This window comes from Oxyura jamaicensis, chromosome 5 (genome assembly GCF_011077185.1).
Source record: "Oxyura jamaicensis isolate SHBP4307 breed ruddy duck chromosome 5, BPBGC_Ojam_1.0, whole genome shotgun sequence".
NCBI lineage: Eukaryota > Metazoa > Chordata > Aves > Anseriformes > Anatidae > Oxyura > Oxyura jamaicensis.
Genome location: NC_048897.1, coordinates 51,853,307 through 51,880,439, shown reverse-complemented (window position 1 = coordinate 51,880,439; position 27,133 = coordinate 51,853,307). Strand labels below are relative to the sequence as shown.

The 27,133-nt window shown below is 46.2% G+C and overlaps 1 protein-coding gene across 5 annotated transcripts in view; it reads right to left on the bottom strand.

The window, feature by feature from the left end:
- MAP4K5 (mitogen-activated protein kinase kinase kinase kinase 5) overlaps positions 1–26,782 on the bottom strand; it is a 68,162-nt gene extending 41,380 nt beyond the window's left edge. For all 5 annotated transcript variants that reach the window (XM_035329256.1, XM_035329258.1, XM_035329260.1 and 2 more), the window contains exons 1-2: positions 26,542–26,782; positions 4,412–4,469 (exon numbers count right to left, since the gene is read on the bottom strand). In XM_035329256.1, coding sequence (XP_035185147.1) covers positions 4,412–4,469; positions 26,542–26,649 — 166 coding nt within the window. In that variant the 5' untranslated portion in view covers positions 26,650–26,782. The remainder of the gene's footprint in view (positions 1–4,411; positions 4,470–26,541) is intronic.
- Between the last annotated feature and the right edge of the window lie 351 nt (positions 26,783–27,133).

Below are 27,133 nucleotides of genomic sequence, written 5' to 3'. Positions count from 1 at the left end.
GCACAAAGCTACACGGCGCTGGGTGACTACTTTCCCTTGTACAGACACCCTTCAACAGTTCCACGCACAGATTAAGATCCAACTTGAAACACATAACCGGCTGCTTCTGGCTCTCACAGAGATCTCTCACAGAAAACAGTCACTGAACCCAATGAAAACCGCAAACGAGATTCTTCTGTCATCTTGCACTACAGCTCGCCACCGGCCCTTAAAGCATCAAAGGCTTCTGAGGTCACTATTTATCATTATGGCAGTATTTACACTAGACGTCTAGTAATTTTAAAATATTTTGCTTATTACATTTTCCCAGGGAGAAAAGTCTGTGGAGTAAAGCTACCCTGGCAAATAGCTCTCTCTTTGTATTGACTGCCTTCTCGATTCATCTGCTAAACCCATAGAAGGAAGTGGCTTTAGTGTTTCAGATGGTTTTGGCTTCTACGCTGCTGAGTACAGTTGGATTAGTTTCTGAAATAGAATTGGCTCCCAAATTATTTGAAGCATTTGTACGCGGTGAACGCTGGGAAATGTCATTAGCGTGCCATAATACTTTTGCCTAAAGCTCTCCAAAGCCTATGCCAAAAAAAGTGAAAAACACTGTCTATTTCGATTCTAACAGCACAGCTTAAGTAACTGTGGTAGCAGAGCTTGCACACTGCCCAAAAATTCAAGTAAGCCAATGACAGTAACCTTCTATGCAGGGAGCTTATGTCTTTTGTCCAGAGAGCAGACACAGGAAGGCAATAGCAGATGAAATTAAAGCAGCCACGCTGGGCTCTTAGTCGTGAGTTTGAGCCTACCAACTCGGTTATTACCTGTAGCAGATGTGGGATTAGCAGGATCAAACCACAATTCACCCACACCCGCCATTTCAGCAGTTCTGCTGGGTCTCCCAAAGCGCTGCCATCTTACTGCTTTTCCTGCAGCTTGAATTCAACACATTCCTCACCTCCTGTGGGGCACTCCTTGCTTCAGAGGCTTTTGTCTTCTGCTCCCAGTTGCCCGTCTATGTATTAAACCAGCATTGGGTCTGGAGATCTTATTTTTCCGTCTGCAAATTAACTCCCCACCTATGAAGCAGCCTTCCACTCCCCTCCCAAAGATGCTGTACCTGACTCAAAGAGAGCCACCGGCCTGCTTCCCTGGTGACTAATTTATGGAATTTATGATGAATCTTTTGCTCACTGTGCCCTGCAGTCTGGCAGGAGCTCATCCTGGCTGCCCCCCCAGGGGGAGCACCCAGCTAGCTGCACCAACTTCTAACACCGACCTGATCCAAGAACTGATGGTGTGCTGCAGGCACGGCCCAAAAACACTACTCAAAATCCTTAAATTTAGTTTGAATGTTGAAGACAAATTCTCACAAGGTGCAGCTGATTTTTTTTTTATTATTGTTTTTAATCTGGAAGACTTTGAAGAGCTACATCTTCCTGTCCAGCACAGACAGTAAGCTGCTACCATCGAGCTACCCTGCAGAGGCAGCAGACATCCTAGAGCACCAAACATAAATAAATAAATGCTGTGAACCCTCCTTAAAAACAAAACAAAACCCCGACAAGATCTCTGCCAAGAGACTGTGGGTGTACATGCTGTAGATGGAGATCAGGCTGGTAACGTTTTAAAAGATATATTTAAAAAAAAAAAAGAAAACAACAAAAAACGGCCACCCTGGAAGCAATCACTTCTCTGTGGTAAGTCAGACTAAAAATAGAGTAAGAGCTATGAAGATGTGGTCATCGGTGCTAATTACAATGGGGTTCTCCGTAGTGATGACTTGGGGAGCCTTGCACTTCTCACTGGAGTGCTTAAGCAGCAACAAGCAGAGACTAGGGTTACTTACTTAGCTGCCCAAGGCTCACGCTCTTCCTCTGGCTCCAATAGCAGAGGAGTCAGCATTACAAATGGACCACACAGATGCTTCCCCCAAACACTCTCCCCACCTCTAGAGACCGATGGCTCAGGCAAACCTCTGTCACAGATGGGATCTTTGTATTTAATCGTCCTCCATCTATTTTTCTCCCGTACAAATCTGTACGGTGGCTCTTTGCACCTATGTAAACACAAGTTAATACAGTGAGGAGTTTCACAGATGCGCAGAGACAAACCGCACGCTTTTTGACTGCCTCCAAAACCGTCGCCTGGGATGGTGCCACCCACATGCTCACAGCAGCACGAGGGACACAGTCGCAGGGGGACAAAGCAAATAGGGCCAAGAGAACCATCCTGAACCATTACATTTCAGTTCCTGAAAGCAAGCCCTAAACAAGATGGAAACCCACGCTGCGCACAGCACCAAATAACGACAGGGAAGGGACAGCTCTGCTCCAAAGAGGTTACCACCTCATGAGATCCACCGGCTGAGGACTTGAAGGGACCAGCTGAAGGAGTCAGAGTGGCTTGCAAGGTGCTGCTAGCAGGAGGTGAGGCCGTACCTGAGGTTCTGCCCACTGACCACCGCTCTCGAGGTCGTACGATCATGATTTCTGGTGTGGGTAAGTGGGTTCAGAGATGTAGGCCGTTTACGTAACCACAGCCACTGACATCCGAACCACGCTGAGTGCACGAAGCTGAACTTGCAGAAGACCTTGCTGACTCTCGAAGAATAGAGTTGCAACGAACGTGGCCGTGTTCTGGGGTCACTTTGTCACCAACGTGGCCTGGTTGCTCTTTAGTGGTTACCTATGCTATGTTTCCACAAAAGGAGGGAAAAAAAGCTAAAGAATCAAGCTGAGCCTTTTTTCTAATTCATTCACTCAAATTTTTCAAATTCTTCCAATGGAAGAAACTGTTCAGATTTCACTAACTTCTAACTGTTAAAAAAATTAACAAACAAAACCAGAACAAAAGCTATGCTTTTCAACCCAAGTAAATGGAATCAAGTAACTACGCCCAAGCAGGACAACGTATTTTCTCAAGCAAGAAACCAGAAAACAGCGCATCCACCTCGGTTGTTATCAGTATACTGACATTGCAAGACCCCCGCCACAAATGCTGGTGTTCAGGGACCGGAGACATTTCAGAGCTGGTCTTCAAACCTTCGAATCACAGCAGACAGGTTGGTAGGACCTCCAGAGGCCTCTGCTTCAGCCTTCTGCTCCAAGCAGGGCCTACTGCTCTGCCAGGTCACATTGCTCAGCGCCTTGTCCAGTCAACTTCTAAGACTCTTCCAGGATGGAGATCCCACCACCACTTCTCAGGGCCCTGTCCCAGACCACAAGCGCTCTCCTTGTGAAGAGTTTTTCCCATTTCCAACTGGAATCCCCCTTGCCTGTGCCTGCTGGCTCTCAGCTCTTCACTGGGCACCACTGACAAGCCTGGCTCCATCTTCTGCATGTCTCCAGTGGAATATGGTGGTTAGATCCCTCTTCAGTCTTCTTGTCTCCAGAACAAAAACCACATGGCTCCATCAGCCTCTCCTACAATTGTCTTTCCGGATTTTCCTCCATTTTTCCTGCCTAAAGTGTCTGCATTCATTGCCTGTAGCACGCCGATCACAAAAGTTATCCCATCCTGTCTCCAGAAATCCTACTACTTCCTAGCTCTGTGGCTATACATTAATTTCCAGTGTCATTTAATTGCTTCGTAGACAACATGTGATGCTACATGAGCACTGGGAAAGCCCACATTCACAAGGAGGAGCCTCCCTCATCCCCTGTCCCAGAGCCACCCTGAACGGACACAGCACAGGAGTCGAGGCAAGGAATGGCTATGGAGAGACTAAGGTGGTAAAGAGATGCAGCAGAGGACTTCACTAAAGAGGGATTTGAAAGGTATTCCAGTGAACCAGTAATGACAGACTGCTACTTCCAGCAAATACATGATCCCTAGGTGGGACAGATAAAAAGCGCCTTGCCTCATTTCCACTGAAGACTTAACTTCTGGTTTCAGCTCTCTGTGTAGGACTCAGATTACTTCCTGGTAGCAAGTGAGTTTCTCTTGCTCTCTTTTAGGAGTGAGAAAACATGGAGGAAACAATAGCCATACTCTCAGTACAGGTGAGGAAAAAATACAACACATTACAAAGCAGAAGGCATTGTTTTTCCCAAGGCACCTTTGGTGAGCATTAGCATCATTGCTTGGTCTCTTTGCCCTTCTGATTCACACAGCCTCCCAGCTCCCTATTCTTTCAGAGCTCGCAATCTACCATCTGTCCTAAATCTTCCCTTTGTACTGACAACACATTGTAACTGCAACTTTTTATGAAACAATGATGAGGCAGATAAGAACGAACAAGGAAATAGTGAGCAGGACATAACCAAGAGTAATAACACATCCTGCAGAGCTTCCTGTCATCTAACCACTGAAACAGCAAAAAAACACTTCTTTTGTCTGGGGCTTTGCAGCTATGAAAAAATAAACATGTGAGAAAACTGAAAATGCAATCCAAAAATACAGAAAAGAACACAAAACTTACCAGGCTCTAACTTGATTATTTTTACAGCAGCCAGTTCTCCGGTATGAAGATTTCTAGCCTGCAATAAGAGAGTTAAGACACGTTCAATTATACTGCAAAGGTTTCTCACGCAGTCTTACAAGGTATGAGAAGATACGCTATGATGTAACGTGCTACAAATATGGCACAATGCAATTAGCTGAGAGCGACCTGGGCGAGGATTATCTGCTCTTAGTATTAGCAACAACCTCGGTGGAGTTCTGAAGAGTTACTGGCAGCAATTTCCAGTGCTTTAAAAAAAAAAAAAAAAAACAGCTATTTGTCAACAAATGAGAGTTCATGCCTCTAAAACATCATTTTAAGGGTTTTTGAATCCCAGAAGTGCCTTGCCCGTGCTCACTGGGGTGGTACAAAAGAGCTGTGCTGCAACACGGGCTGCCAGAGCATGCACTGCTCAACCACCCACCTCGTGGGGCGAAACCTCCGCACACTCTGAAAGTGGAACTGGTGGGTAGCAAGAGAGCAGCAGCGCAGATGCAACACGGATGAGTCTCAGTTCCCTGGGAACAACCTGACCCTTAAACTCTTCCAGTGGACCCTGAGAGTGAGCGGTCCCCACAACCCTCTCGACGAAGGGGTACAGAGCTCCAGTTAAAGCTTCGCACCACACCTGGAGAGAACGCTTCTGTGAACTTCACCCCAGCACTGAATTCTCGGAGGAAAATGTTACAGGAACCTCAGATATGGAAAGTTTTAAGAGGGGCTTTCATTAACACTGTTAACTCTGGTAAAATGAGCTCTAAATCACTCAGGCGCCGTCACCAGAACTAAGCTACATTGTTTTTGACACACACCTAATCCAATTAGGGACTGTGGCGTTCCCTTTTTGCTGAGCATCCGAAAGTTACAGGAGTCGACACCCAACTCTTTTCTTCTAACCACAACAAACATGCAGAGTCTGCTGCATATAAAATCCGGTTAAAACGTAGGCTGTAGAAAATCTGGGGAAAAGCTGGGTGAGGTGAAACTGATTTAGGTAAATATTTAGGATGAGGATGCAAACTGGATTTTCCCCTGTGGGTTGAACTGGAGAAAGTCACTACAGAACAGAACCCTCTTCTCTTGCTCATGGACAAGAAAAAGTCTTCATTTTACAACCGGTGGAGCAAGAACTTTGGAAGATGAATCTCTCGCTTTTGTCAACACTTAGTCAAGCTTCCAAATCAGGAATGGCTTTCCAACTGCTGGGAAAAAAAATAAATATATTTGGCTCATCTGAAGCCCTGCAGTGCTCAGGTAAGTGGCGGCTGTTGAAACGTATGCTAAGGACACAGGAAAATATGACTCAGCTGAAGACAGAGAGAACCTGAACAACCGCAACAGGACGGAACGACTCAAGCAAATCACTGAACACAGGAACAGGTATCTGCTAACCACAAAGAAAATCTTTGCCACTTCGTAAAGTACCTTCCTACCAGAGATGCTTTGAAGACCACAGCATTTGCATCCCTCAACATCCAGGAGGAGCACGCAGCCAAGCACGGACAGAGGATTAGGGCTTCTGGGGTACTGTTACACCAAACTACCAGTAAGAAAACACAAAGGTTCCTATAAGGGACCAAGACCTCAACGACCCATCCCTCTATCCACAAGCAAGCTTGCTGAGCAGCCAAGCTGTTCAGGTAAAGGGGACTGCACCGTGTAGCAATCACCTTCATGTCAGAAACACGGGGAAGACTGCATTCCTTCCCGATGTTCCTCTTCCACACAAGCACTAACTGTCACTGCTACTGGGTATGCTGAAGCCTGAAAGAACGGACGGGGTCTGCCAAAGGTCTCTGGTACGCAGGCTGCTTGGCTGGGCCCCGACGGCTCAGGCCTGAGGCTGCTGCAATTGCTGGCTGACAGCTCGCGCCCAGCACAGGCCTCGGAGCTTCACCAAACCGTGTCCTGCTGCTGCCAGTAATGCCACCGAGTGCTTGCACATGACCTACAGCCAGCACACAGACCGTTTCAGTTTTCAGCCATCGAACTTTGACGGAATGAAGAGCTCGTCACCAGCTTGGTATTTGTGAACTGAACACATAAAGTTTACCACAGAATCATTAAGGTTGGAAGAGACCTCCAAGATCATCTGGTCCAACCGTCCCCCTACCACCAATGTCACCACTAACCCACGTCCCTAAGCACCACGTCCAACCTTTCCTTGAACACCCCGGGGACGATGACCCCACCACCTCCCCGGACAACCCGTCCCAACCACAGAACCAGACCCAGCACTCCAGGTGCGGCCTCCCCAGTGCTGGGCACGGGGCAAGGATCGCCTCTCCTGACCTGCTGGCGATATTTCACCTCATGCAGCCGAGACACCATTAGCCTTAGCAGCAAGGGCACATTGCTGATATCCCTGTTTGGATGCTCACAGGTGCAGGAACAGCATTAGGCGTTCTGTCTAGACAGCCATGTCGCAAGCATTCAGCAAATTACCCAAAGTGGCTTTTCCCAGGAGGCAGCCACCTGCCCTAAGCGCGACTGACGGCTGTTATTTCACCTTCGATTGCACCTGCTTTACACAGGTACCTCTGTTTCTCTCTGTTGTCACCTCCTGTTTTTTTTAAAGCTTTCTCTTCCAAAACGTTCTGTCAGCTGAAAACTTCATCAATAATGAATTACTCGTATCTTGCATATCATGTAAGATGGTGAAGGCTAAAAACTAGTTCCCCATGGTACGCAGCTAAATAAGAAAGCTGCCAAATAAGGATTCCTGAAACCATTTTAAGACACATTTGTTAAAGAAATTCTCAACTTATTTCCTGTGGGTCACTGCAGCATGCATTACTCTACTTTCATAAAAGGGCTGTGCAGCGCTGAAGAAGTCACGGACAGGAATCGCCCCATCGACACTGCTGCCTTTGTGAACCAAACGTGAAATTTTACTGCAAGTGGTACCTGACAAACCTAACTTCTTCCTACTTCCCTCTTGTGAATTAGTTAATGACCTTTTGTATTATTGATATACTTCTTTACTGGGGAAAAAAATAGAAGTCAAGCTAAAAAAAAACGTAGTTTTCTTAGTCATTTATGTTTTTTAAAACCTAACAGCAAAATACCTGCCTCCTTCTGCTCCCCTGAAATTTTCTCTGTATTTCAAGTCTTAATTTAAAAGTAGTTTAAGCAGAGACCAGGAGAGCTGTTTTACAATATCTGCATGCCAAGTAATCAAGTCCTGCCAATTAACAAATATCTTCCTTTGGTACCAGCTGTTTAGTATCTCTTGATCTATTACCAAGTTATCATACATCTGCATTCATCACGCAGAGATTGCACAGATATTGTGAAGACAAGATACTGGGAACTCAAAACTGAAAATTATGCTCTATGTTCCTTAGAATGAAAATTAAAAAGACAGGATTTTGGCAGAACAATTGCTAAGCTTCAACAGGAACCTTGATCTACACAAGAATGGGACCAGAGCAAGGTGAATGAGGTGAGCCACAGAGTTAACCTTATTTTTCTCTATTTTTCTCTATACAGCATATATTTACCAAGAAAGAAGGGCTAGGTGGTCTTTTGGCCACCTCCTCTTCAGCTATCCCACATGGGATGAGTGACAGCATCCCCGCGAGCACAGCTCTTCCAGAATATTTTACTGGCTAAACACTAATCCTACAGAACAACCCAGAGTCCCTGATCAAAATAAAATGAAACCTTTCTTCAATGTCTCATTACAGAAATACAGTGAACTAGAAACAGGATTAATGCTACCAGCTTAATGCTAAAACACAGGAAGCGTTAAGTTTTTTCTCAGTCTATGTCAGCATCTGCCAACACAAACCACAGATTCGCTCAAGCATACACACAGCTGCACCAGAGACCGAAGGTTCCTCTAAATCCACGGTCCCATCCCAAACTGCAGATGCTTCAGCGAGTGGTTAAGAACTGACGAGCAGTGGTGACACCTTCCTGCTGCACCCTCCCAGCAGCAGGACCAGCAGCTGCAGGATCAGGAGCTGCAGACAGAGCCTGTGCTGTCGATCCAAGAGAAACCCACGTTCTCCCAGCGAGGCACAGCACGAGCTGTGTGTCCCAATGCCAAACTCAAAGATCAGAGGTCTAGCATCAGTATGTGTGGGGTTTGGGGCAGTCGGAGAGGTTTATGATACGACCGACAAAAAATCATCAGGTTTTCCCACCGAGACTTACCTTACTTCTCAGAACTATACCAGAAAGCTGCCATGGGACAGCGGGACCCAACATGACGTCAGTGGCAAACTGTATGTGTGATGCTTCCCTCTGCATCCCCAGAGAATGCACACAAAAAAAACACATCTTGGTTAGGACACTTTTTATAGCTAATGACCAGAAATAACAAGAGAAAACTGGTTTCAGAACCCGTTCCACACTGCAGCTTTATTTAAGAGTGTGAACAGGATGATTCCAGCCCAGAGGGGTCCACAGTACTCAGCTGAGTGAAAATGGGTGAAAGCAGAATTATCTCACTTGCACACATCTGAAGTGCAAGTTTCTGTGCTCAGTTTCCTCATCCAGCCATTTTTTCCTTCAACACTGAGGAAGAGAAGGGGAGGATTCAGACACCACTATCACAACCTCCAAATCAGCATTTTCCATTTCCATGGTGAAATCCCCTCCTTACTCCTATGTCCTGGTCTGATCTCCACCCTCGGATCAACCATCCAGTTCCCCAGAAGATCAATTTGTTCAACCAGAGTCTTCGTTTAATCTAATCACAGTCGCAGCCCCTGTGGCAACCCTCCCACACATCCCCATCTAATTCATTCCTTGCCAAGCTTCGCTCATCAGTGACCACAGCGTTTGTCACGTGCTGCCTGCTTCTTCTCAGTTACTGCACGTACCTCCAAAAGGCCCCCTAACCTCCTGCCCAGACACCAAAATGGAAATTTCTCATCTGCTTTCTAGCTTCTGGCCTCTGACACTTAAAATCTTAAGCTGCTCTGCCCTGTTTTGAAATTCCCACTATGCTGTATTGCTCTTTCTGTAGCTCACAGCATCACCAAACCCCGAATCCACCTACCTACGGCTCTGAATGCACATCCACCACCGCTCTCAGCCAACTAAGGTGACCCAAAGAAATCTCTCCAATAGCTGACTAAACCAAGACTACTACGTGCATGTACCAGAAGGCAAGAGCACAGACCCTGAAACAGAGGATGGGATCTTGAAGATGCCACCCCAACCAGCCCAACTCTGGTGTGAGCACCTGCCACAACGTGACATCACCACCAGCCCCTTCGGTAGCACCTCAGCCTCAAGCTTCTTTCCCACAGAATGATCTGAGTTTTCCTTCTTCTTGTAGTATTCCTCTCCTGTATGATACAAGCGCTCCCATACACATGGCAAATTCTTGTGCGTGACCCGTTTCAATCTCTTTGTCCTAGGCTCGACCTGGTTGCACCTTCTGCGGATGTGGCCCTTCCTTCTCAGGATCAGGCCCGTGGTTCCTCACCGCTGTTCCCAGCACGCCAGAAGAAGCCATCAAGGATCAGGAAGTCCTGAGGTCCTGCACCGTGCTGCAGCCCCCCCAGGCAGACCTGCAGCAAGTCCTCAGAGCCTTGCTATCTCCAGCTGGATGGTCAGTGGGGGGTTCATCCAACAGTGTTTGGTTTTTAGGGAACACACCAATAAACATCCATACCAATCAGCAAGCACAGGGCAATTTATTTTAGGTTTCTGACATGCCTAGTTTGTCATTTATCTATCAAGTAAGCTGCAAAAGACACGTTAGAAAATAATTAGACCTCGGTGGAGGGCAACCTGCTGGCCTGTAACAGAATTCAAATTACGTCCTAACGCCTAAATTCAAACAGCCGTTCCTCGTGTTAACTGTGATTATCTGTCACAATTCTGTTTACGCCTGTGGTTTACGTAACCAGCCTGTCAGTTGTAAAAATGCTTTGCAAACAGAGCCGAGGGAGCAAGCTGGAAGGGAATCATGAAGGCAGAGCAGACACACCATTAACGAACGGGAAGGAGAAGCTTATACCTCTGAACCATCATCTCTTTGCCAGCTGAGTTTAATGCGCAGACTGCACAGCGGAATATTCAAAAAAAAAGTCAAAGGGTAACCCCAAAACTTCTCACAAAACCCACCTTAAAAGCAACAAGAGTTCACCTCCATTGTTAGAGTTTAGAATTGCTGCCTTTTGCAGCTAAAGGTTAACCCAAGCCAGCACAAAGAGCAGCTGTGACAGCTCAGTGCTGAACACCATCTCCTGAGCTGCTCACCTGAGCAGCACCTTGCAAAGAAAATAAACGGCTGCCCTTCTCCCGGCACAAATCCAGACTTTGGTGTCAGGATGGTGAAAAGCAAGAGTCACCTCTTTGGGCCATGGACCGACCACAGAGCTCCTCTGCCTGGTCTCCAGCCAAAACCAGCAGATCCTGCCACAGCTTTCCAGTTTTAGACTGAGTTGAGAGCATTCTAGCTCCTGTCCCAGTGGCAGCCACCACAGGAGACATCCTCAGGAGATCTCTGCAGAAGCGGTATCGGACCCACGTATTTCTTCCTGCATTCCCCTGCACCTTTCCTCCTACCTGGGTGCATGTACCAAACCCACACAGCTGCGATTACTGGAGAAATGTGCGTGTGCTTATTTTTAAAATAAAATAAACAAAATCAACCTCAAATTCCGAGCCCCATCCCGAGAAAACCGAAACAGAGTACTGCACTGAGTAAAGGCCCTCCTGCTTGGCGCTGGGAGCATCTCTGGAACAGATGCTGAACAGATCGTTTTCTCCATGTGGGAAGCTCTATGAACGGATTCAAATTTTAGAAGGAGGAACATAATGGAATAGCTTGAAGGAAAAAAAATATAAAAAATAAAAGTGGGATGATTCTACAAAATCCTAATGCAAATCTTACTGAATGGGTTTGGATCTGTGCTGGGCAGAAACAACTGTTCGGAGTCCCTCCCACCCTCCATTTGTCTTTTAAGGTGTGCCAAGGCAGCTCACATGTCAAGCAGATGTCAATCTAATCCGAGCTGCTAGAAGATACCTAGCAGCAATTTCTAATTTTCAGGGCTCTTTCTCTTTTAGGAGGCAGAAAGAGCCAAAAGGCAATTGTTCACCCCGCAGTTTTCCAGCTGGGTTTCTAAGATAGAGAGCAGTACCAGGCTCCTTTATAGGGAAAAGGCACAGAGGCTTTCAGAAGCCATCTCGGTAACAGAGACTTTATAGATTCAATGCACTGAGGGAGAATCGCCTCTTACAACTATCACCACGGTGCTTTTCAGAATCAACCAAAAAAAAGATTCACGTGCTTTCTTTTTCCCGCATCAGCTAGCTTACCAGCAGCCCCACCGAGAGCCACTGCTGTGGATGCCGGGGCAGCATGCTGCTCTCCAAACACAAATATTAGTTTTCAGGGTGCTCTGCAGATAGATGTGACACTCCTCGTTCCTCAGGTGAGCACCGCAAGCAAGAACAAAGCAGGAGCTGACGCTTCGCAGCTGTCACTGCCTACTTCCACACTTACACTGCTCGCAATCTTCCCTCCCTGAAGGAGCAAAAGCCAGAATACACAAAAGTAACAGGGTTTAAATAAATTCCACGTTCAAACCTCAAACCCAGCGCAGCAGGATCAGTGACTGGCACTCCCAAGCACAGCTGTAATGCAAATAAGGCTCGACCATATTGACTTCTGCTGGCAGTTGGTGAAGTTTAGATAGTGTATCTCTAGCAGAGAAAATCGGTAGGAGGGGAACCTACCTTTCACTCACAGACTTCATACGCTTTCTTACTCAAGGCCAATTAACTCAAGCAATAAGGGATTAGAAGCTCATTAAGGATGGGAGGCCAACTCCTTTTATTCCGGCACAGAAAACAGACTCGGGATTTGTGTAAGCAACGTGCCCTCACCGTTCTGCTACAGATCTCAGCGGACGAAACGTTTAATTCTCATTCCTGGCAATAACTGCTGAAGGACAAGGACCTATGGCACTATGGAAAACAACAGTAGCAAAGCTAAGATCAGTGAGCATCTTAACGGTATTTATTTAGGGGAAGAAGTAACAAAAAAGCAGTGATATGCATCCATGTTGGTTGTTCTATGAATTTTGTTTGGCAGACCATCATTTGCAAAATATTTCACATGACCCTCCAAAAATTGAAAAGCTGAAGCTGGAAATAGACCTTGACCACAAAAGTACTATTTAGCAACTAATGCAGCACGAAAGATACAAACAAATACCACATGAGGGGAAAAAAAAGGCCAAATTTTGACTCAGCTGGAGCAGACCGCTGGCAAAAAGACAAAACAAAAAGAACTTCTTCAGGTTACGGCTATGTGAATAAGACTGTTTTGAAAAGTTCATGTATCGTGGCACAGGATACTATTTGTGTACATAGCATAAGCTGACACAAATCAAAGAAAGCCCATGAAGCTGCTAATACACTGAAAACTGAGCCCGTGCCTAACAGCTTTACTGCTCAGGGTGTAAAATAGGAGAAAACGTAAATAAATAAATAAATAAATACCTTCAGACATATTATTCATCTGCACACCGATTTGGATTTTAAAAGGTTTTATTCACCAGAAAATAAAAAGAATAAATTTAACCTATTATTTTCCTATGTTGAATGCACTTATCAAGACATCAAAAAATCTCCCCCACAGCATTATGGATTGCAAATTCGAGCGACATTAAAAGACCACGCATTTTATCAGCTGCAAGGGAACTTACTTATTCCTTAGAGATGAAAGAACTTAGAGATTTGTCAACCAAACTATGTGAACAAGGGCATCTATTTCTCTTCTTTTCGCTGCAAAGAGAAATGAGCATGTTGAACTGACACAGTCAATCTCTTAACACCCCTACCAGGTCAAGGCAGAACCCTTAACCCTAAGCGCTTTAGACCTCAGGAACTCCCATGGTAGACACCAACATTTAATATTTCAGGGAAGCTATGAAGAATTTCTGATAGTTTGCACATAACAAGGACAGAACCACTGGGTGACATGTCATAGTCACGCATGAAACCAACGGTTAGGGCCCAAAGCACTTGACTGTTCTTTCCCATCACGGCATAAAATCCCATCTGGCTTTCTAGACTAGGAGGAAACCTGGTTTTTGAAAGAAAAGGCAAGTCTTAAGCCACTTCTGTTTCATTAAAGAATTAAAGGCCATCGTTTTCTGTTCTGGTACTACAGAAAAAAGAAGTATTTTACTTTCTTGCTTTGTAAGCAGGAGTTAACCCACAACAAGCAGCGTCTGTCCCTTCAGGAGGGCAGAACTACGGAACCGCTGCTGGTATTTTTAAGAAGAAACTGCAAGTCACAGACTGCGATTCTCATACCAGCACTAAGGCATGCAACTTCCTACAACACCAGAGACACTTCTGGATGTCCTTTCAGATTAGTCAGAACGAAATATCCAAGCATACACTTCTGTTGTTGTTTTTAAAGCTATTTTGCCTAGAATTGCGGCATTTCGTGCTGAGACTGAGCTGTGTGTGCAAGATCTTTTTAACTACAGAGTGTTTCGGCAAATCCCTCTGGCTCTTAATGTCACACACAGGCTCTTGTGCGGTACCAAGCCTTCCGAGCCAAGGGCACAAATCTCTTCTGCAATTTATCTGATAGAATATATAGCGAGATGCAGGTGAAAAACGTGCATTTAAATAGAGAAATCTAACTCCGACATCGTTATTTAGTGACTGCCTCCTTAAATTTCAATTCCTCTGAGATACACTAAAAGTTACAAAACTAAAAGGAACAAGCCATAAAGTTGTCTTCATGAAGAAAACAGATTTGGCTGTTTTGTTCTGTGTTGTTGTTTATAAATAAAAGCAACCAGATTGGAAAGAATGAATAAAAAAGCAGCTGTGTAAATCAAAGAAGACAAAAGAAAAATAGTTAAAAATAGGAGTAGGGAGATACTTTTGTCCTAAGTTTAAGTTCTGTTTTGCACCTGTATTATATCAATTGTCATCTTGGGGTGAGAATGGAGAAAGGCTTTGGTTTGGTTAAAACATACCAATTGCCTCTCAATTTGTTTGTGTACTTGTGTATACACATGACAGCGTGCCTGCCTCTTTAGGATCACTGGGATGGCACCATTGCTCCGCTGTTTCTACTAGAATATAACGCAGCATTTATTTACAATCTTAATTTTATGTCTTACGATGATGAAATAGTGATGAGTAACATTTTTTCTGTAGGCAATTTAAGATCAGTCTGGAAAGTAAGCTTAGTAACTTTTAATAAGTTTTAAAATGAGCTTTTAAATGTGCTAGACATATAAGGAAGGTTAAGTACACAATGCATCTTGCACTTAGTGCAGAGAGGATGTGATCTGTAATGAAATAGCAGCGCATCTTTCAGGATTTTACAGCTATCTTATCCTCTCACACCTTACTTTAGTCAGAATGAAATTTTTCAGGTTTTTGGTTTTTTGAATTTTTAAATTGTTTTCTAAATTTTGGCTCATCCACTCCTTTAATGATGTAACTTGAAAAAAAAGAAAAGTGCTTTTTTACAGTTAAGCTACAGCTGACAAACACCAGTTTCACTTCAGTAGCCTGGTTTCAAGTCACTTGGACAGTGACTTCCCCACTTCACTTGTTCAACTTTCTTTACAACATAGACAGAAGACCTGCTGCTTCAATAACATACATGCTGCAGAAATTGTAATATTACAGTAGATCAGACCTTATGATTTAACTGAAATTTTAAAGATTTTTTTTCCCACCCAATTTTAATGTAGTTGACAATATTTTCCATTTTGCCTTATTCCTCTCTGTTTCTAGATGTGATTAACTCACCTGATAACCTGCTTGACCCTTGGTGGGCCCCCGAGGCTGTGAAGGCACTGCCTCTCCATCCCAGGCTAGCCCAACAGTCTGCTCTCCAGTTCTGCAAACACCTGCAATTCCCACCCCCGATACATGTAATCCTCTCCCTTCTGCAGCTGTGTGGATTTTGCATGGACAAGGATTGTGTTCAAGGAAGGTGGAACAAAACGTGATAGCAAGTCAGTAGTAGTAGCTGGCAGGGGTAGTTCAGCTGCCACATGTGGGCCGTCCTCAGCATCCTGGTTGTGCTAAGAACCACTGCGATGGAGGCTTGATGATCTGCACACCTGTCTAATTGAAAGAAACAAGCCCCAAGATCTTCATGAAATAAAACACTAAGTTGTGGAATTTTCTTTTTCTTACATAAGATAGCATCCAAAACGCAAAAAAAAAAAAAAAAAAAAAAAAAAAAAAAACCACGCAAAAGCAGCCCTGTATATTAAAACAGATTACAGCCACATCCTTAAATAGAAAAGCCAAAGTTGTCACATGTAATGTTACACTTGCTATAAGGTATCTTGAAGAAATAATATATCCTGCAAGTATATTCCACCTGCAGGAAGCTTAAGATATCATTCTTGCCCTTCTCTGTGTAAATCCACAGGAGACTAAACTCATGTAGTCAAAGGGCAACCACACAGGGATCACATGCAAATTCCACTTCAAGCTTTGGAAAGCTGCCCTTAGCCAAATAAAATGATATACAGAGATGAAGTAATGAAATCAGAAACCATGAGAGAGTAGGAGGGCCACTGCCACCACGTCAAGTTGAACTTGAGGCCCAGTGAGACTGCATCCCGGGGAAGGATGAAGCTGATGAAGACACAGCCCAGCACCACACCTTTCCTACCAAGCACATCCACCCTAGTTGGCACGCAGCATTTCCCACACGCTTCCCACACACTGCCTGAAGCACCAAGGCTCCCAGAAATAGAGGCAGCAACTGCTTCATCTCTCTCTGAAGTCCATTACTTCACGGTTTCATGGAGAGAAGCCAAAGCCTGATGGTTTTCCACCTCCTCCCCGCAAATGCTATCCCTACAGCAGCTACCTTTGCTGCCCAAGCCAACATAGCCCATCTGTACTCAAGACATTCCAGTCTAGGATTGAGACAAATGTCAACACCCACAGAATGAGAAAAAGGCAAAATTTATGTTCCTGTACCCTAAAAAAGGCAATGGGTTGTGCTTGCTGGCCTGCACTGTGTGGCCAGCTGGGCCCCTGTACGTGGCACTGGTCAGGGTCCACCTCAAATGTTGTGCTCAGTTTTGGGCTCCTCTTTACAAGGCCATGCAGTTGCTTGAGCACATGCAGAGAAGAGCAAGGAAGCTGGTGAAGGGACTGGAAAACAAGAGTTGTGAGGGGTGGCTGAGGGCGCTGGAGCTGCTCGGTCTGGAGAGGAGGCTGAGGGGAGGCCTCGCTGAAGGGAGGCCTCCAGGCTGCAGTGAGGGGGGTGCTGGTCTCTTTTCTCAGCTGAAAAGTAACAGAACATAAGGAAACGGTCCCAAATTGTTCCAGGGGATGCTTACGTTGGCTATCAGGAAAAAATTTCTTCATGAAAAGGATGGTCAGGCATTGGAGCAGGCTGCCCACGGAGACAGTGGGGTCCCCACCCCAGAGGTATTTAAGAGACACAAGGACATGACCCTGAGGGACAGGACTTCGTGGTGGGACTCAGGAGCTCAGGTTGACGGTTGGATGTGGTGATCCTGAAGGTCTTTTCCAACCTAAACAGCTCTACAGTTCTAGGATGGCAAATCATTAAACATTCTCCTCAGAACTCCTAACCGTTCTCCTAACTCCCTTCCTCCTCAGTTCAGTACTGGGAGCCAAATTTGAAAACAAGATCTCTGGACAGCAACAGTTTGGCAAGGTTTTAAAGGCATTATGTTAATCAACAGCTCTATACAGTTTTTCTGACCGTTACTTATGCCTCTTCACAATTACCCCAGTAGACTATCAGAACTCAAAGAGTGCTTTTAATTTTAACGCAGATGTGCCTGACACAGGAAGAAACGGCACTATCAGAAACTGCTTATCCTGTCCAACCACTGACCCCCAGAACTCCTGAGCTTCATGCTGCTGTAGGTACTTTGGATATGCAGACACACTCAGCACAGCCCAGAAACCCTCATCCCTCGTGAACTGCTACCGATAGCGATGCCCAGCCGCCTCCCTATATGTATCTGCCATTACCTCTCCCCTGCAGTGGAAATTGTCCTCCAAAGGCAGAGGGCATTTAAAACAGCAGCACTTCTTTCACAAAGACGTTTTTCAAATAAAAAGTTACCTCAGATATTTAAGATAATCCCTCGTCATACTTTAATTAATAATCCCGAGAGCCCACACGACTGTGAATACCCGCAAGTGACACATCAAATACTCTCCCCTACCCCACCGTAGACCAAACTCAAAGGAAAAATACCAGCTGCTGCCATTTTCAAACCCTTGGTAAATACAACACAAATACCTCAAGCTGTTAGTCACTGCAGAGCAACGAACACTCATCAGGCAGACATTGCTTCCTGTTCCTCTCAAATGCTAATTCTTTAAGTTTTATATAGACAAAATACATCCATACAGGACAGCGTAGCCCCACCTTTATTCTTTCTACCCACAGCATTTACATTCCCATGCCTCTGCAAGAGACTTTACCGCTTATCATCCATTAAGATTGATGGCAATGTCCCAGGCATCTTTGGGAGATTATCCAATGATTATAATTAATCCATTATCTTGCATGTCTGTACATTAAACAGCGAGTTAAGGCAGATGTATTACTATTGCTTCAGTAATGGTCAGCAAACAGCTATTCACATAGATGAGAACAGAACAAAAATAACTTCTTGGAGTAGATCATCAAATTAAATTTAATATCTGGCCTTACAATCTCTCAACCTTTGCTGTTCCTTCTTACTTAACTCTGAAGGCAAACAATATACAGAATACAATATACAAAACAAATACAGCGTACCACTTCTCATGCACTGGGCTCCTCATCCTGGCAGAGCAGGTTACTGAGAAACACCAAAAATAGAACTCCATCTTCTTCTCTAAGTAGGGCATTAGTATGGTGCATTGATAAAGCATCCAAAGTAAGTTCATCTGTTCCACACTTCAATTGCGGCTACTACTGCTCAAAGGCTGTTGGACAGCAGGTCCCTTTCTAATGCTCGCTTTAGCATATATAACCAGAATAAAATTGAACACGAATGGCTTATACCTAAACCCAGATTTCTGTGTTTCTACTTATGGAGAAGAAATGATGCCCTTAATGCTGCACAGGTGGGTTATTCAAAGAAAGCTCAAAAAGGGTTACTTATCATTAAAGACAGCAGACCCCTGCAAAGATCTCTTTGCTTTGTGAGGAGAAACAGCACCTGCCTTTCTGGTATATCTCAATATTCACATCTCCACAGGCTACAAATTCAGCAGTTTACATGAACCTGAAATTATTTTTCAGTCAGCTTTCTGAACGCGTCTAGCCAAATCTTCCTTACCTCTGTGAAATCATGAACTTGCTATACATTACACTCATGTGGAAGATATGAAAATAGACTTGGGAGAAAATTTCAACATTCCAAAATATTTTATATGGCGTTAAAGGTGCTGCTTTCATGGACCAGTTCAGTAAAAGCAGCATTTCTGGCTACCAGCACTGTATGTCAGCTCAGAGCTCTCAGGGATACCCGTGACTGCATCCTGCACAATCTTTTTACTATCTTCAGGAGCAGAGAAGTCAGCAGAAACACATACACCAGCACACGGGATAAGAGACTAGGGAAAAGCGCTGGAAGAGGCTAAGACTTTGGAACAAAAGCCTTGGCACTTCTTGTTCTCCCTCTGTTGCAATAAGCTTCAGATTTTTTACGGCCTGCTCGTGATGTAGTGAGAGGCATCTGCTCAAACCGTTTTTTAGTGTTCTCCAGTCTCAGAAGTGTGTAGTTTCAAGAGCTCTGCGATGCTAAATGTGCTAGCCCCATAACTCAACTGCCTCTTGACAGAGCAGAGAGGAACAGAGCTGTGTCTGACAGCTCTGTTAGTGGTCACTCAATCAGAGATAAGAAGTTAGCCTTTTCCCTAGCACCCCCACTCCCACCTTCCTAAAGTTTCTGCATAGACCAGTCCTGTCTTATTCCCTTTGACTTGACAGGGGCAGGATGGAAACAGCACCCACAAAACAGATTTGCCTCTGAACTACAGTCCCGACTAGAAGAAGGCAGGAAGCAATTCCTTGCTCACCTCCTGCGTGCTCTTTTCACCCAGAGCAGGTGAGAGGGTCCCAGGGATACAGTCGAGACACAGCACGGTGCTTTCCATCCGCCACGGGGAAGGATGAGCTTTGGCTCTTTGAGGGGCAAACAAAGTCCGTGCAGACTCTATCCACCATGCTGGGTAAAATGGGTTACTCAAACCCTTGGGTAAAGGACTTCAACAAGCTGAAGCACAGAACGGAACCTCTCTGTACCAAATGCTGAAATTTTCCCCTCAAATAATCTTGAAAGGAAGAGCACGTTATCCAGCCTCCTTAAGTGAGGAGCTCCTGACAGCCTAGAGCTTCATGTGAGAGACGTTTCCCATGGGCCAGCTGCCTGCATATGAACAGGCAAAGCAGGGGCTCAAAATGATGCCAATGGGCTAAGTGTTACCCAGCAGATGAAGACACTGATTTTTTAGAGCCGGTTATGTGGGTAAGGCGTCACTCTCAGGGCAACTGCTCTGCTTTACTGATAAACAGAAGTGATCCCCATCTTTCAGACAAGCCACTCTGACAAGCCTGTCAGAAAGACTCCTCTACATGGCAAAGAGGAATGGGAAGTTCAGATCAACAATCCTCTGCGCTACCCCTTCCACAGAAACGCTCTGCCAGGAGATTTGAACAAGCCCTAATGAAATAAATTGGCTTTTGCTATTTTTCAAGTACTGTCAGTGTCAGGTCTACTTTATTTACCTCACTAAAAGCAAGGTTGCATCTGTTTTTATACGTAATAAATGTAAATCTTGAACAAAAAAGACTCTGCCCTTCTCCCTAACCCTTTACTGGGATCCCACAAAGCCCTCATAACCTCATGAGTTGCCACAAACCACAAATCAAAGGTCCACCAAACCTTGATGAGAGTCCTTAGTAGGAAGCCTTCAGAAATTTGGAGAGAGGGTAAAGTTCTAACTCTTTGAAGAAATATTATATCTGAAATCCTAACAAAGTGGCAAAGTGTAAGAAAATCTTGGTAATCTAAAACGGGAGGCATCAGGGTTGCCTTGAGCTGACAAACAACTTTTCTGTATGAGGAGACCTACTCGTTTTGCACTGCTCTCCTACAGAATCACCTGTGGTTAACGCTGCCTCCTCTTTTCACTCACAGCCACAGCCAAGAAGCGAGGTGCCAAACATGAATAAAGGTAGCAAGCACGTTTGTTTTTCCAGCTGCAGGGCGGATGGACAGTTGCTGGTGTCAGCCAAATAAGCTGGCAAGCTCCGTTCTGGCCTTGCTTCCAGGAAGAGCCGCTCCATCGGACACGGATGGTCGGCGTATCACTCCGTTTGGAACCACTCAGCCACCTCACGCTGCAAATCTCGGCCACACTCAAAGCTATCCGGATGAGTTGGCTCTGAAAGCAAGTGCTGCATCTTCTGGAGACGAAGCTGAAGCAGGTAGTGGTATGCAAATGTCACGATCTGTGATCTGTTCTTCCTTCTCAGAGATTTCCCCTGCTGCTGGGGGCGATTCAAAGGGGATACGCCAACTGCATCACGTGCTTCCTCTGAATGGGCGTCTCGGGTTGAAACAGGGCTCCAGGGTGAAAGGCAGAAAAGGCAACTGAAGGCTACATCAGAGACAAGGCTGGTAAGAACAGGGCATTAAACTCGACAGAACAGGCTCTCAGCTCCGCTACGACTTAAGGGATGCTTTAGTGCAAGGCAAACAATGCACCGAACCCAAGCAAGCGTATAATCCTTGCAGACAAGCGCTGTCGACACACTTAACATTGCCTCCTACATCAACCCTCGCTGAAGAAAACACCGCTGGCACCAGCAGCACCACAGCTGCCTTTCTGGATGCAGCCTTGGTACTGGCTGACAGAAGCATACTGAAAGTTGCTGCCACGCTTGCTTTGGCTTCTCTGGTATCCAGCCTGGGAGGACAAACCTCTTCACAAAGAGATGGAAAAGAAATCGGACTGTGTTTTTATGACTGCAGATGCTACCTGCTTTTCAAAATGAGAGATGGGGAGAAATGCTGCTAGGAGAGGTGCTCTACTACCGCAGAACCTTTTAAGAGCCCCAGCCAAGCCGCAGGGCTCACCAGAAGGCAGAGCTCCCACCACGTCAGGAAGTTGCCACGTGGTGCACTCAGAGGTGAGAGCCATCAGACCAGAAACATTTCACATAGGGAACCCTGGCACTGAAACCTTGTGCGCTCAGAATTCGCTCTGAAAGGCAACGCTTCTGTTAAACACTCAGGGGAATGAGTTTGGGTCCTCACACCCCATTAACAGGAACCGCAGGCACAGAGGAGGTAGTATTTAAACCCAAACAGCTTTGAATGCTACGTGATAAAAACCAAATGCTTAATAAGAAAATAATCAAAGATTATGAATAGAAAAACAAGGGCTTCTCCCCAACTCCTGAATAACCTAAAAGTGGGTGTCAATAAGCCACGGAGCAGCTTAGCTCTCAGCAGTACGTCTCTCACCGATTGCATCCAGAAGCAAAGCACGCAATTTCCCAGAAGAGAAAATCCACAGCAGCAGGAAGAAACTCAACAGCAGCTGGTTCCATGCCATTCCAAACACCCTTCGTGTGGAAAAACAGGAGTACGCAGAGTTCACGCGTGGCTGCAGCAAACACTGCTCAACCAGACGGCTCTGGTCTGGGGGGTAGGAGTGGAATCCCTCTCCGTGACAAACGCGTATGGTTATCGATACGTGTAAGCGACGTGTAGGCTCCAGGAAAAGCAGCGCCGAACCAGGGATGGTCTGCAGCTGCAGAGATGTTCATAGAGGGTATGAATAAAAAACCAAAGCCTTAATGCCCCATTTTTGATCTGCTGGCTTTAACCAGGAGGTTCTCATGCTCTGTGAAACCAGGCTGATGTTACGAATATCAAATACTTGTTCTCAGCAGGCTGTTACTACAGAAGTTATACATACTCCAGGGCGCTGTCAGTAAGGTCCTGACCACAAAAGCAGGGCAAGAACCTGACTTGAACTTGAGAAACTTTTAAAAAATCGGTTGTTTTTGGATGTTGATGGTGGTGTTTTTGATTTTGTGGGGGATTGTTTGTTTGTTTTTAATAATCTTGAGCAAAAGCACCTCTGGCTGTGATGATCCTATTCCACTGCTCAGTATTTTCCTGCACAGGGTACTTCCGAGCCAACGTCATTCACTGGTTCAGGAGATTAAAAAGCATCCCAAGAGAGTGAGAGAGACTGAGCACATGAATTAAGAAGGGATTAAATTTCTGTTATATTTACTAAAAATGTGTCTTGTTTACGGATAGTTTCTGCTATTACTTTGGTACGTTTGTCTCCCCCGGTTCTTACTTTTAAAGAAAGCTATTGCAGCACTGTCCGCAATCCTGCTTGGGGAAGGAACAAAACAAAACAAGACAAGACAGCTTCAGTATTGCTGCACAAGATCATATTTTATCATCGCCTCTCAGCGAGGACAGACATCTCGCTATTCATCACTCAAAAGCAGCCTGCAGAGGGTGCTGGGCTGAGCAAATACATGATTTTTCAGCTCGGCTGCCAAACAAGAGCATTCAAAAGGACAGTTCGCATCAACCACCCTTTTGTTCCCCTCCCTCTGTGCTGAAGGTTAGTTAAAACTCTCCTTGGGGCACTTGCATTAAAAGCCACAAAAGGCAAAGCCTCGCTTAGCTGGGAGAGAAGGGCACAGAGGAGGCAGTAGCGAGCCTGTTGTTCCCCAGCAGGCTGGTGGCGAAGGCACTCACACGCGCAGCAGCAGACTTTAAATTCCTTTTTCTGTGGAAGGGGTGGTGACCCCACATCTCTCACCACAACACAGGGTATTCTTTCTCCTAAATCTCTCCACCAAACCATTCCAAGTCATTAATAAATAGCCAAATAAAACCCTCCGTGCCAGTAAGATGTAAATCTGAAGTTACTGACCTAATACAATGCTTGTTTCCCAAGTCCCTTAGGACATCAACATCTACAGATATGTATAACCTAACAAGTTGATGTTCTTGCAGCCAAATCCCCCACAAACTACAGGAAGTGTTACACTATCCCAGTACTTCCAGAAAGTATCATGGACTTGAAGAAATGTGCTTATACAACTGATCATGTGAATTTGTTACCAAAACTGGCCTCACACAAATCAGACTACAAAGCACTACCGAAAAGCTGCAGGTTGGTTCACTGACGGGTCACGCTGGCACCCATGAAACCCCATCAAGACCTGGGAAACATCTGCAGAGCATCTAACCCCAACACGGGCGTTTACTTGGATGGGATCTGACGGGCCACTTGGTGCTGGAGGCCAAAACCTACTTGCAGTTTTTCAGGGACTTGTTTCAGCTTTCTGTCCTGTCACTGGGCAGCTGGAGACTTTCTGCATTAACGCCACACACACGAGGTCCGTTTCAGTACCTGCGCCAGGAACACGAACAAGCTTACACCGCTTCTGAACTCCTGCTTTGAGACAGGCATACGATGAAAGCGGGCAGGCAGAAACCCTGCCAGGAAGGCCAAGCTGAAACCTCTCTCGCAGCCCTCTCATCGTTGCTAATGGGTACGATGCTGGAGACACGAACCACTTGACAGGAATTGGGGTAAGGAAAACCAAATGCTGCCATATTAAGTTCCAGTAAGTGCCCATCTACATTACCACCTCTTTCAGAAGCCGACAATTAAAGATGTGCCTAACATAATGCACTGAGAGAAAACGTATTCAAGTGGATTACAATCAGCTTAAATAAAATCCTCTATTAAGAAAAAAAAGCTTTCCCAGCACAAATGGAACAAGTAACATGCTAGGGTTTTAATGAAAAGTGTGCTTCCAAGACTGGTAGGCCCAAACTTGGATCTACTTACACCCACAGTGCACAGATAAGAAAATAGTTTATTTAAGGATGGTTCCTTTCCCACCCTGAAGTGCATTTTGGGGAAAAAAATACTAAAATAAGGTCAACAATCCAGTGCTTATGAGTACCCTACAATCAACCATTGTGTGCCATGGAACAGAGGGGAAAAAAAGCACAAAGACTAAGAAAACACATTTTAGTTTTAAGCTTCCATAGCAGTTATGAAAAGCAAAGTGGGCAGGAGATTTTTAGGAAGGCCTTAAATAAGTTTCTGTAACCTAATAGCGAACACAAATATTTGCTTAACCCCCGCCTTCAACTTCCAAAAAAGAACTGATTACTCCAAAAGCTACCAAATGCCCCAAGAGGAATTTGAGGCACGAACCACCACCACCACCAAAAAGCAACTGAGAAAGAGGCAGATCTCCCACAGTCAGAAGGGCTGCCTCATTTAGACAGCCTAAAAACAACCGTGCTGAAGACACTGGTGACTCATTATTGGTGATGGCGCAGGGAAGCCACTTGAAGAGGTGAGAGGAAAATTCCATTTTAATTTCAGAGCGCTCTCTAGCAAGCCTTGCCTGAGCTCCGAAACAGAACAACGGTCAGATATTGACCAAGAAATGCAGCTTATAAACACAACTGACAGCCCTCAGCGCGCACAAGATGTGCCATCTGTGCTACGAAGAGACTTAGCACGGACACAGAAAATATAAAGTACAATGCTTATATGTAACTGCTCACAAGAAAGAAGGTTTACCTTAGTTACTCTTAAAATTAACACCACATCAATGACTTGCAGCAATAAGTTGGCTTTGCATATTTGCCATAAGCGCCTGTGCCACCCTACTCAGCACTCCCTTGACACAGTTCCTCCCTGTTTGCAGGGCTTCATAAAAACAAAGAGCGAACCAGTGACCTAGAAACAAATGCAGGCTCCTGAACTACTTCAAACTCATTAACTTTATACTTGCTGTAGGGGCATAACTCTGGCAAAGGCTTTGATTTAAACTTGTCAGGTTGCACTGCGAGAAGGTTTATTCCTGCCTGGGACCTGTTCAGAGCAGAAGGCACATTTTTCACTACCCCAAAAAAAAGAAGGTTTGGGCGGAGGGGGTGTTGTTTTTTTTTTTTTTTTAAAAAAAAGGGGCTATGTTTACATGGCACAGAGCAGAGCCATGCATTCATCCAGCTCAGGAACCGGAAACTGTATGACATGTCAGCACAGCTCTCCACTAATTAGCAGGATAATGAAAAGCAGCGTATTTTTTTTTTCCCCTCGAAGAGCAAAGGGATAGCACAAAAACACTTCCCTGCGACACAGCTCGTCATTTCTCATCGTGCTGCCCTGCGCTGTGCCCAAACACGCTAGAAGGTGTGCTGAGTTTCAGATTTAGGAAACCTGAAATGTCCTTTTTGAGTATTTAGGGGTAGGTTCCCTAGCAGGGAAGTTGACTGATCTGTGCGCAGCGCTCTAGGAAAATAAAAAGGTAAACATTCTAACAGTTTTCACGGTACTGAAAGAACTCCCCGAGGCCATGAGCAACCATTTCAAAGGGGTGGTGGGAACGAGATCCAGCTATAAAACTTCAATTTGAACATTAGCAAAGCGCCCTCCCCCAGCATGCGGCAATTACCAGCGCCTTTCATGTGGCAGGGCAACGCACCTTTTCCTGTACGTTTGGCTGTGCCAGGTCTATTTAAAAACACACTCAACAGCATTACGAAGTAAAACAGCACAGCCTCCCTTCCCATGAAGCCCAACAACTCAGATTGCCATCGCACAGGCCGAAAACGTGAACCTTTTCTTTACAAGCAACCCAACTCCTAAAGTTGCTGAGCATCCCTGGTGCCTACAGAAGGGGCTTGCATCTCCCTGAGGAAAGGACGTGCCATGCCTACACCTTCTATTTCACACAGCTGTGGTTATAACTACCTCAGACACAATACAAGCAGCTTCGAGAGCATCTCTCGGACCCGCAGCACCAACCCCACAGCGAGCTCTCACCCAGCTCCAGCTTCTCAAGAGCCGTAATCTGCTCCTGCCTTTTCCATGCTATTATTAACCCCCGGGATAAACTCGCACCCTTTTAATCAGGTGCTTTAACCGAGGGTTCTCTGAACAGGTAGGGCAAGCCAATACCCTCTGCCTTCGGTAGCAGCGAGGCGTAAAAGCGTCGCCTGCAGCCCTCACGGCCCCGAGCCTCCAGGACCAGCCCTGCGGACCCCGCGGAGGGGCAGAAAGGGCCCCGGCCCCCCTCTCACCTTGTAGACGTCTCCGTAGGTGCCGCTGCCCACCCGCTGGATCAGCTCGTAGTCCTGCTGCGGGTTCCGCCGCAGGATGTCCCCGCTCGGCCGCGCCGGAGGCTCCATCGCGGCGGGCCCGGCAGCCGCGGCCGCCCTCCCTCCCTGCTCGCCCCGCGGGCCGGGGCCGGGGCTCAGCCGCTGGCCCGCATGGCTCCGGCCGAGGGAAGGGGCTGCCCGCTGAGGGCGGACAAAGGCCGGCGGAGGAACGCTTGGCACGGCCGTTGGGGCCCGGCCGCAGCGCCTTTCCCCGAGGCGCCGGGGAAGCGCCCAAGGGCGGCGGGCAGCGGCTGGGCAGCGGCGGGGCGGCCCCTGGAGGCCCGCGGGGAGGCCGGGCCGGGCCCTGCCTGCGCACCCGCGGCCCTTTGTCCCGGCGGAGAGCGAGCGCCTCGGCCTCCTCCTCCTCCTCTCCCTCTCCTCCTCCTCTTCCTCCCGCACGCACCGCCGGGACGGGCCAGGCCGGGACGGACGGCACCGGGCCGGGCCTCCGCGACGCCGCAGCGCCACAGCGCGGCCGCCCGCCGCCTGCCCGCCCTCCTCCTCCTCCTCCTCC